At 49.3% G+C, this 11,488-nt stretch overlaps 1 protein-coding gene across 2 annotated transcripts; it reads right to left on the reverse strand.

Annotated features, from left to right (window-relative positions):
• Positions 1-1,355: 1,355 nt before the first annotated feature.
• On the reverse strand, positions 1,356-11,449 carry LOC127058416 (uncharacterized). Of its 2 annotated transcripts, none has more exons than XM_050968467.1 (6): positions 11,357-11,449; positions 9,724-9,887; positions 9,348-9,441; positions 4,010-4,169; positions 3,057-3,209; positions 1,356-1,830 (listed from the first exon to the last, which is right to left on the reverse strand). In XM_050968467.1, the coding sequence occupies exons 2-6, from the start codon at positions 9,849-9,851 to the stop codon at positions 1,658-1,660; spliced, it is 708 nt and encodes a 235-aa protein (XP_050824424.1). In that variant the 5' UTR covers positions 9,852-9,887; positions 11,357-11,449; the 3' UTR covers positions 1,356-1,657. The 2 variants fall into 2 exon arrangements, with proteins under 2 accessions (XP_050824424.1, XP_050824426.1); XM_050968469.1 differs by having other exon boundaries at positions 11,320-11,423.
• Between the last annotated feature and the right edge of the window lie 39 nt (positions 11,450-11,488).

Here is an 11,488-nt window from a genome sequence, read left to right on the forward strand (position 1 = left end):
TAACCAAATGTCCTGCCCAAAAGAGAAGACCCATCAACACCAAACAAACTAATGTGGAACAGTAGAGGACAAAAGACTCTGTTGCTTGCTCTCTTCTCCCCCTCCTCTCTGCCCCATGAAGATGAATCATGCAAGTGAATTCCCACCATCAGCTGAGTTCCCCTCAAAGTGCAAGGAGGAGTGGGAAGAAACGCCCCCAACAAGAAGGAACTCTATCTCTATGCTGCTTGGACTCTGAGGGCAAGGTTTTCTAGGCATAAGTAAGAGAACCCCAGTACTTAGCCAGGTTTAGCCCGAATGGGCATATAGAGCTTGTTTATTACAGAAGCATCTATTATATTTTGAAACGTAAGATAGGAACTTATTTGTGTGTGTATGTTCACTTGCTTTAACCTTGTAAATAATTCTTATTTATGTTTCCTATATAAATGTAGGTAGTTTATTATAGGACTGGCTACAAGCATTGTCTTTGGTGTGAGATCTACAGTGCAATTGACCTGGGAATAAGTGACTTGTCCTTTGGGACTTGAAGTAACCTGAATATTGCTGTGATCCTTGGTGTAAGGGAGCATCTATCACAAAGGTAGGCTTACCTGGCTGACAGATGGGAGTACCCAAGTGGACTCTCTGTGACAAGGTAGTTATAATGCATGATGAATTTACACTTGATAATTGGTGGTGAAATCTAAACAGAACTCTCAACCAATTTTGGGTTTGTGCCCTGGTTCTTAACAGGCTTCCCTAAGGTTGGTATTCATGCTCTCTTGAGCCACTGAAAGGCAGTTTGACCACATACAACCTTCATCTTTGTTTCATCCACTTGAATGGGGTACAAGACATGGATCGCCCCAAGAGTCATCCACAGATGTACTAGGAAGGGGGAGCTGCACATTAACCGGATATTGCACCTCACTCCTTATCTGCAGCAGCAACCCTTCATATGAAGGAAGGGGGAAATAAAACCCATGGTGACCTCCTCTCTGGATGTCTCAATGCATTTTGTCAGTCACGCAGAGCATAAGCTCTCCAGAGCAGAGACTTTCATGATGTCTGACTATTGTTCAGGGCTGAGCAGATCACCAGTTCTTTTAATGATCATGACATGCAGCTATTGTGATGGAAGAACTCGGATGATACAATTCCAGTTGGAGGAATCTTCAATCAATGGGATTATTGGAGATGAAGGAAGTAAATGGTCCAGGAAGCCAGAGCAGGGGCCAGGATGGCATCCTGGAAGATCCATTCATGTTTAGGAGGTAGGTGAGATGGGACAAGAGAGGTACAGTATGAGAGAGGGCACTTCCTGTTGGCACATCATTATCCTATTGGCAACCAAGCAAACCCCAACTATGTGGTACTACGAAAACCATCAAAAGTTTATTAAGGAATTATTGTAAAAATCACTGCACACACCAAGCAGAGGGCTTCATTTGAAAGATCAGCTTTGGTTCCAAATGGGGAGTGATTCAAACAGAAGAGCTCCCCTTTATTTCTTCCCACATCTGATCAATTTGACCCATTCCCTGAATGACTCCCAAAAAGGGTAATATTTAGATTTCCCCAAGGAGTCCAGCTTTGCCATTTAGTCAAACTGTGCATTGGATAACAGGAGGCAAACACTGAGTGACGCTTGTTAGGTTCCTGGCCAATAATGTTTTCACCTGGCTTTACATTTCTTTGTGGGTCTAACATCCTCATCCGCCTCATCATCTGCCTTCTCTCCCCCTGAGCTGAGAGTCTGCAACAGCGAAGGACACAATTTCTGTGCTACAACCCAGGCCCAGAGACACATCTCCACACGATGAGGAGTCCATGCCTTCTCTGTATCCACTAGAAAAGATCAGAAGGGACAATTAAACTCTGCATCAGTAGAAGAACCAAATGTAGATTGATTCCTACCCTGTCTCCCTCATCTCCCAAATGAATTTTTGGTAAGATATGTGGCCCAGTAAAGTGAAAGGCTGATAGTACAGATTAGAATGAGACAGACTTCCTTCACACAGCTCTGCCAATGCACATTGATCCAGATCTGCGGCATCTCTCCTGGGCTCCCACACAACTTTGGCAATACACCTCACTTTGGCCTTGCAAACATCCCTCCTGCTATTCCAGTTCTGAGCCTCTGAGTGGAGAATGTCAGTCATACCAGACTAGGAGGGAGGGGAAGATCAAAAGGTGCAGCTGTTTCATGGATGTGCACGTAGGCTGGGGCAGGAGAACATCTCCGCAATCCTGGTCTACAATCACCCTACTGCTGCTATGGTTCTACAGTACAGCAGGGTAGGCAAACTTAGTGGACAAAATAATTGTCACACTGAGACCTTTGGAGACCCAGAAGGAAGACACAGACCAGGGGAGCAGGGAAGGGCGATGGAGCTGGCCACAACTTCAAGCAAAAATTGAAGGGAGAATGAAAAGGCAATGCAAATTCATGGTGGGCACAGAAGGCAAGGAAAGGTTAATAAGGGAAATCTTTCAGAGCAGCTGTTTCAATACAGGTGCCGCAGAGAATGGCTCTACAGTGACTGCAAGGTTCAGGTCTAAGAAACCAGGAAATTCTGTTAATTTGCTTTTCAATTAATCACTTGATGCAAAAATGCCAGATATCAACAATGTTGGACTTTTGGCAATTTTCATCTGAGGATCTCAACGCACTGGGCAGAGGTGAGTAAATGTTACTTTCATTTTACAGGCGGGGGAAGCTGAAGCACAGAGAAACTAGGGCCCAGATCTGCAAAGGTATTTAAGAGTCTAACTCCCATTGATGGGAGTTAAGTGCTTAAATGTCTTTGAGGCTCTGGGCCTATGTAATTTAGCCAAGGCCATGCAATCAGTGGCAGAGACAAGAATAGACTCCAGGGTCCTGACTCCCAGTCATTTGTGCTAACTACTGTTTGCTTGTATCATAATGACAACCTTACTGTAAGCACTAAAGGGTTCACTGCAATTCAAATTTCTGAAATTCAGACCATAAGCACTTAACTAAAGCAGAGAGATGCAATCCTCCTTCCCCTACCCCCTATGAGGTCTGGGCAGTGACTCCCACCTAACCTTACCTTTGTTTAGTTTCTTGACACAGAGCTGGATCTTGTCCAGGTAGAGGATGTAATGCTTGAGGGTATACTGAATTGGGGTGAGGCCGGGGATGGACTCCATTGCTTCATCTGCCATAAATGCCGCAGCGTCTGGGGCTCCTGCAGCTAGAATTGCTAAGTGGGAAGAGTGGGAGGTGCTGAGCAGAGAAAAGGAAGAGGTTGGGGGCAGCCTGCATGACAGTGACTGCCCTGTGTCTTGGAGAAACATGCAGCTTCTCCCACCCCGTTCAGGCTCTCAGAACACCTGGAATCAGATTCCTGATCCCACCTTCCAGGACATAACATGGAAACTGAACCCAAAAATGTGTCTGCACCTGTATTCCCAGCAGAGATGTGACTGAACCAAAACCCTGGGTGTCTGAACAGTCTTGAATTTGGGAGGAGAGGGAGACTGAAACAAGGATTACAATTTTGCAGTTTGAGCCAGTCTCTAATTCCCCCCACATGTGAATGTGCCCCTGCTTTACACAAACACATGGGGAAACACACTGAGCCAGAGACCTAGCCACAACTTCATATGCAGGCACTATCGCGTACAAGCCCAGATGCCTTTGATTTGCTACCTTTGCCAGCCACAGCACTAAGCATATGCGAAGGTCTTCTCTCTAAGCACTGGCCATTGGAAACAAGTTTGGCTACTTGCTGGATTGGGAAAAACTGAGACTAGGTTGTAGATGTGGGTGCTTCCCCTTTCTTTTCCCCAGTGCTCAGTTCTAGGGCCAATACTGTCTCCCAGAAGTGTTTATCATCCAGGAAAGATCAGCATTTCAGATCCCACTCTAACTAGCACCATTTGGGTGGTGCCATTTACACAGTGCTGTGGAAAATCTGAACAATCTTCCCATTTCTTACCTAATGGTATAGCCAGGCCCTGGCCCTCTTGGATTTATCCCCTCCCTCCCACAACTTCTTACCTGAAGCTGTGGCTGGTCCCACAGCCTTTAGCTGGCTCAGCTCAGTAATGGCAGCTGCCACGTCTGGAAGGAGCTGGAAAGCTTTCCTTGTACAGCTCTCCACAGTTTCACTGGAGTTAGTGGCCACCAGCTGCTGCAGACGAGGACGAAACTTTCCCCGCTAGATAAGAGGAGAGAAGAGAGCATGGTAAGGACATCTCAACCTGAGGAGTTCAACTTCTTCACTCTACAAGTGAGTACAGCTCATTACTAGAGGAAAAAGTCTATACCAGGGGTCGGCAACCTTTCAAAAGTGGTGTGCCGAGTCTTCATTTATTCACTCTAAGTTAAGGTTTTGTGTGCCAGTAACACATTTTAACGTTTTTAGAAGGTCTCTTTCTAGAAGTCTATAAATATATAACTAAATTATTATTGTATGTAAAGTAAATAAGGTTTTTAAAATGTTTAAGAAGCTTCATTTAAAATTAAATTAAAATGCAGAGCCGCCCCCGGACCAGTGGCCAGGACCCAGGCAGTTTGACTGCCACTGAAAATCAGCTTGCGTGCCGCCTTTGGCACGTGTGCCACAGGTTGCCTACCTCTGGTCTATACTTTACGGGCACCAGCAATTAAAAGTGGCCTTTATAAACAGAACTGAGGCTCTGTTTGGGGGAAAAGGTGCTGTTTTTAAAACCCTAGGGTGTGCACCATTTTATGAAACACAAGTTTTCCTGCAACATTTTTGTTTTGCTGGAGGGTGGGATTTAAAGCTTCCTCATCCACACTCTGAGCATATCACCCCAACTCCTCACATCACTTCAGGGGCTTCATCTTCTTGTCCTCTTTCCTAGTGTAGACAAAGCCTAAACACGTGCTCCTCTGACCACATTTTCAAGCCCCTGTTCCATTACAATGCCACTAGTTTCTTACCTTTGTTTCCAACATCTTCCCACACCTTGTCTCCTACACTCCTCCTCTCTCTTAAATATTCCCTTTGACTTTTCCACCCTGCCCATTACACTTGGACTAACCACCCTCTTCCTGTGAGTCAACAGCCCATGATAATTTGATTGTTTGTAAAGAGGAGTTGTGTACAGTATTAATGTTTCATAAATAAGTGACTGAATAATAATTCCCCTATTGTAGTGGAAACCCACACACAGCTCTGTTGTGCTAGTCAGAGGAAACTTACCAAGCTGTGTGAAATGCAATCATACCTTGGATTTAAAAATATTCCTGCTCTGACATTCTAATGTGTTGTTACTAATGCAAACAGAGGATAACTTTTAAATAAAGGGCCAAATCCTCAGCCTCAGCAAGTGAGGAGGCTGCTACCTGGCATAGTGGCTCTATGCCATCCCATTGTAGGATCCTGTTTAAGAGAGACAACCTGGGCAGCTGCATGAGGCAGAAAAGCCATATGCCCCTGAAATCCCTGACTGCTGGGACCAGGGCTGGCTTTAAGCCAATTCAACCAATTCCCCTGAATTGGGCCCCGCCCCTAAGAGGGTCCCGCACCCAAGCCCCAGTACTGTGTATGGGCAAGAGCCGGTGCGCTGTACTGGGGTGGCCCAGCTTCCCCAGGGGGCAATTTAACGGGCCTGGGGCTCCAAGCAGGGGCTGGAGCCCCAGACCCTTTAAATTGCCACCAGAACCCCACTGCTGGAGCCCTGGGGTAAGGCTGCGGGGCTCTGGGGGCTATTTTAAAAGTCCGGGGCTCCCCTTGCTTCTACCACCCTGGCCGTTTAAATAGCCGCTGGAGCCCCATTGCTTCCCCAGGGCTCCCTCATCTTTTTAAAGGGCTGGGCCGTAGAAGCAGGGGCGCCCCAGGCCCTTTAAATAACCCTCAGAGCCCTGGGGAAGCAGGGGGCTCTGGGGGCTATTTAAAGGGCTGGGGCTGCAGCTGCCTCTGCCGCCCTAGTCCTTTAAATAACCCCTGGAGCCTCGCCACTTCCTCAGGGCTTCCGTGGCTATTTAAAGGGCCGGGGCGGTAGGAGCAGGGAAGCCCCAGGCTCTTTACATAGCCCCCGGGCGGCTGCTGCTGCTGCTATCCCGGTGGGGGGGGGGAGGAGGAGGGGGCACTCACCATGCAGGGTGGGCTGTACCTGCACCCCCTGCCCGCAGCCAGCCCCTGCCACACTGCCCTGCCCTGCCCGCAGACAGCCCCTGCTGCACCCCCCTGCGTGAAGCTAGCCAGTCCCACACTCCTGTCTCCAGCCCTGCCAACTCCTGCCGCACCCCTCTGCGGCCCTGCCTGAAGCCAGCCAACCCAGCCCACGCCCCTCTGCCTGCAGCCAGCCCCGCACCCCCTGCCCTGCCTCCAGCCAGCCCCAAGTCTGTAGTATGTATTGACATCTGTAGTATGTAAGGTCTTGGAAAAAATGTTGAAGGAGAAAGTAGTTAAGGACATTGAGGTCAATGGAAATTGGGACAAATTACAACATGGTTTTACTAAAGGTAGATCATGCCAAACCAACCTGATCTCCTTCTTGAGAAGGTGACAGATTATTTAGACAAAGGAAATGCAGTAGATCTAATTTACCTCGATTTCAGTAAGGCATTTGACATGGTTCCACATGGAGAATTATTACTTAAATTGGAAAAGATGGGGATCAATATGAAAATTGAAAAGTGGATAAGGAACTGGTTAAAGGGGAGACTCCAACGGTCATACTGAAGGGTGAACTGTCAGGCTGGAAGGAGGTTATTAGTGGAGTTCCTCAAGGATCAGTTTTGGGACCAACTTATTTAACCTTTTTATTACTGACCTTGGCACAAAAAGCGGGAATGTGCTAATAAAGTTTGTGGATGACACAAAGCTGGGAGGTATTGCTAACACAGAGAAGGACCGGGATATCATACAGGAAGATCTGGATGACCTTGTAAACTGGAGTAATAGTAATAGGATGAAATTTAATAGTGAAAAGTGCAAGGTCATGCATTTAGGGATTAATAATAAGAATTTTAGATATACATTGGGGACACATCAGTTGGAAGCAACAGAGGAGGAGAAGGACCTCGCAGTATTGGTTGATCACAGAATGACTATGAGCCGCCAATGTGATATAGCCGTTAAAAAAGCTAATGCGGTTTTAGGATGCATCAGGCGAGGTACTTCCAGCAAAGATAAGGAGGTGTTAATACCGTTATATAAGGCACTGGTGAGACCTCATCTGGAATACTGTATGCAGTTCTGGTCTCCCATGTTTAAGAAGGATGAATTCAAACTGGAACAGGTTCAGAGACGGGCTACTAGGATGATCCGAGGAATGGAATATCTGCCTTATGAAAGGAGACTCAAAGAGCTTGGCTTGTTTAGCCTGGCCAAAAGAAGGCTGAGGGGGGATATGCTTGCTCTTTATAAATGTATCAGAGGGATTAATATTAGGGAGGGAGAGGAATTATTTAAGCTTAGTACCAATGTAGACACAAGAACAAATGGGTATAAACTGGACACTAGGAAGTTTAGACTTGAAATTAGATGAAGGTTTCTAACCATTAGAGGAGCTAAGTTCTGGAACAGGCTTCTAAGGGGAGTAGTGGCGGCAAAAGACATATCTGGCTTTAAGACTAAGCTTGACAAGTTTATGGAAGGGATGGTATGATGGGATAGCTTAATTTTGGCAATTGATCTTTGATTATCAGTAGATAAGTATGCCCAGTGGTCTGTGATGGGATGTTGGATGGGATCTGAGTTACTGCAGAGAATTCTTTCCTGAGTGCTGGCTGGTGAGTCTTGCCCACATGCTCAGGGTTTAGCTGATCGCCATATTTGGGGTCGGGAAGGAAGTTTCCTCCGGGGCAGATTGGCAGAGGCCCTGGAGGTTTTTCGCCTTCCTCTGTAGTGTGGGACATGGGTCACTTGCTGGTGGATTCTCTGCAGCTTGAGGTCTTCAAACCACAATTTGAAGACTTCAATAACTCGGACATAGGTTAGGGGTTTGTTATAGAAGTGGATGGGTACGGTTCTGTGGCCTGCTTTGTGCAGGAGGTCAGACTAGATGATCATATTGGTCCCTTCTGACCCTAAAGTTTAAGTCCACTGGTGCCCTGCAGAACCCAGGGCAGTAACCCTGAACACCTGCTTCAATGACGGGGGACAGGGAGCAGCTGGCACCCACACGTGCACACCCTAGGGTGACCAGACAGCAAGTGTGAAAAATTGGGACAGGGGGTGGGGGATAATAGGATCCTAAATAAGAAAAAGACTCAAAAATCGGGACTGTCCCTATAAAAATCAGGACATCTGGTCACCCTAGCACACACCCAGGGAGTGGCAGGGACCCACACATGTGAAACGGAGCTCATTTCTAGTTCAGGCTCATCTTTTTGAAAAAGAACTTTAAGTAGGGTTAACATACATCTGTATTTTCCTGGACATGTCAGGCTTTTTGGTTCTTAAATCACCATCCGGGAGGAATTTTTTAAATTTAAAAATTCCTCCCGGGAAAATATGGACGTATGGTAACCCTTCTGGTACAAAAAACATACTGTGGCACATCCCTTAAATCAGAATTTTTTTTAATAGGGAACCGGTTGCTAAAAAAAAAAAAAGCCTTTCATTTCTTAAGTCATCCCTGCCGGGGCCCCGCCAAAAATGTTAGAATTGGGCCCTACACTTCCTAAAGCCGGCCCTGGCTGGGAAAATCCCTCGGGGCTATGGCAGCTGACTGCAACTTACAGCAAGCCTGAGGCATCTATAAGTTGTGTTGTGGGGCAGGGGAGGGCTACAATAACCCCCCAATTAAGGAGCCACAAAGGTAGCATTAAGACACTATTGCTCCTCCCCCAGTCGTGCATCAAGCATGGTTCAGACAGACCAGAATAGTTGGCTGGATTGTTTTCCTTGACTGCAGTACCTTTAAAATATGAATAACAGCATTAAATAGGTGCTAACTACAGAGGCCTTAAGGCTGGCAGCATTAAACTCTTTCACACAGGTTTAAAAAAAAAAATCAATATAATCAGCAGAGCTCCAAACCACCAGCAATTGAAAATGATGTTATAGACCCCAAGGCGCTGAGCTTATGGCTGCACTAGAGCGTTTACAGCAGCACTGATGCAGCTGTGCTACTGTAAGCTCTCTAATATAGTTACTCTATGGATCACGAGTCTATGGACCCCAGCCCCTGCAAGCACCAGTAGCAGCTTTCTCACTGACACAGCACTCTCCACGCTGGCACTTAAATTGGCATAAATTATGTCGTTCAAGGGGATGGCTAATTCACACACTTGAGCAACATAATTTATGTCGACTTAAGCTGTAATATAGCCTTAGACCCTCCCTGCCACTACACAAACACTTTGATTATATGGCTGAGATGTTACCTATGGCAATTCATTTGGGAAAGCTACTTACAGCAAGTTTCCATTCCATCAGTTTCACCACTTCAGCCTGTGTCAGATATTTTTCTCTCCTTCCTGCAATAGCAACTGGCAGCTCCTCTTGATACCTGAAAAAAGACCCGTTGGCAGACAAGGAGTCAAAATATATTCTTGAACCTACGTGTTCATGTTGCTGGAGTTGCAGCTGGTACTGACTGGCTGGGAGGAAGCTCATGCTATTGAAGACCCAGCTGCTAGTGATGGAGAACGGTTGGCAGGGATTCCACACTGAAAGAGGCTGCTATGGATAGGACTCATAGCTGTATGCTTCCTCAACAGATGATGAGGTGGTGCTCCTAGAAAGAATAACGCAGCAGAAAAGAAACCACCTTAAATGCTTAAGGGTTTACCATTTATCCAGCTCAGCAAGTTTTTTCTGCCTGCCTCCTTTGGCTTTGAGTACATCCCAGTAGACATCAAACACTGTCCTCCAGTGGGTGGGGTCTTCACAACCATATAGGTCTTCACTTAATGGCATGTTTCAGGGTTCCAAGACACTAAGGACAAAGAACATCTGAAAAAGAAGGACAAACAGACTTGATGCTAATGGAACTACAGAGCACAGACCTTATGAGAAGAAAATGCTGATCCTTATCTCCCGTCCCTACAACCTCCAAACCCATCCTTGCTTCATTCACCTTCTACTTGCCCTGTCAACATTCTCTCTTTTCTCTCGCTAGCCCCTGTCCTTCACCCCACCATGCTCTCCAGCAGACCTCTCCACCTCTCAGCACCTTTGGTCCTTACAGCCCCCTCAAGTCACTGCCTCTAAGCCTGGCTCTCCCTGCACCCCAGGAAGCTGCAGCTCTCCTTGCCCGATGAAGCCCCTTGCTGCACTCATCTTTATTTCCCTGCAGTGCCCTGTGCCTGCTCCTGCCACCCAGCTCCTCAGCTTTCCACCCCCTCCCCCCCCAACTCCAATCCCCTCAGCTCCCTGACCCTCCCAGGCCCCCACTCTGGCCCCCTGAACCCTCACAGACCCCTCAGCCCTGACACACCTAGCCCCACCCTTCAGCCCCCTGACCCCCACTCTATCCCCTCGCCCCATCCTCCTCTGCTCCCTCACTCTCCCAGCCCTGACCTGCCCCCACTCCATCCTCCTGCCCAACCCCCCCACTCTCCCAGCCCTGACCTCCCCCACTCCATCCTCCTGCCCAACCCCCCACTCTCCCAGCCCTGACTTCCCCCCACTCCATCCTCCTGCCCAACCCCCTCACTCTCCCAGCCCTGACTTCCCCCCACTCCATCCTCCCGCCCAACCCCCTCTCTCCCAGCCCTGACCTCCCCCACTCCATCCTCCCGCCCAACCCCCTCACTCTCCCAGCCCTGACCTCCCCCCACTCCATCCTCCCGCCCAACCCCCTCACTCTCCCAGCCCTGACCTCCCCCACTCCATCCTCCTGCCCAACCCCCCACTCTCCCAGCCCTGACTTCCCCCCACTCCATCCTCCCGCCCAACCCCCCACTCTCCCAGCCCTGACCTCCCCCACTCCATCCTCCTGCCCAACCCCCTCACTCTCCCAGCCCTGACCTCCCCCACTCCATCCTCCTGCCCAACCCCCTCACTCTCTCAGCCCTGACCTCCCCCACTCCATCCTCCTGCCCAACCCCCCACTCCATCCTCCCGCCCAACCCCCTCGCTCTCCCAGCCCTGACCTCCCCCACTCCATCCTCCCGCCCAACCCCCCACTCTCCCAGCCCTGACCTCCCCCACTCCATCCTCCCGCCCAACCCCCCACTCTCCCAGCCCTGACCTCCCACTCCATCCTCCTGCCCAACCCCCCACTCTCCCAGCCCTGACCTCCCACTCCATCCTCCCGCCCAACCCCCCCGCTCTCCCAGCCCTGACCTCCCCCACTCCATCCTCCCGCCCAACCCCCTCTCTCCGAGCCCTGACCTCCCCCACTCCATCCTCTCGCCCAACCCCCTCACTCTCCCAGCCCCACCGGACTCCCCTCAGCGCCGACTCCGTCTCCATCTCACCTGCCCTCCCCCCAGGCCCAGGCCCGCCCCGCCGGAAGTCCCGCTGGCTGCGGGCGGGGTGGAGGCGGGCTCGGGCAGGGCCGGCCGGGCAGTCGCAGTGCGAGGCCGCAGGGATCCGGCCGGGCCCCGCAC

The sequence above is a fragment of the Gopherus flavomarginatus genome, chromosome 9 (genome assembly GCF_025201925.1).
Source record: "Gopherus flavomarginatus isolate rGopFla2 chromosome 9, rGopFla2.mat.asm, whole genome shotgun sequence".
In the NCBI taxonomy this organism is placed as follows: Eukaryota; Metazoa; Chordata; order Testudines; family Testudinidae; genus Gopherus; species Gopherus flavomarginatus.

Excerpts from the sequence above, each read along its gene's own strand:
- LOC127058416 (XM_050968467.1), bottom strand. The coding sequence starts at position 9,851 with ATGCCATTAAGTGAAGACCTATATGGTTGTGAAGACCCCACCCACTGG. Across the intron at positions 9,442-9,723 it reads CTTGCTGAGCTGGATAAATG|GTATCAAGAGGAGCTGCCAG; the intron begins GTAAACCCTTAA and ends GTCTTTTTTCAG. Across the intron at positions 3,210-4,009 it reads GGGACCAGCCACAGCTTCAG|CAATTCTAGCTGCAGGAGCC; the intron begins GTAAGAAGTTGT and ends CTTCCCACTTAG.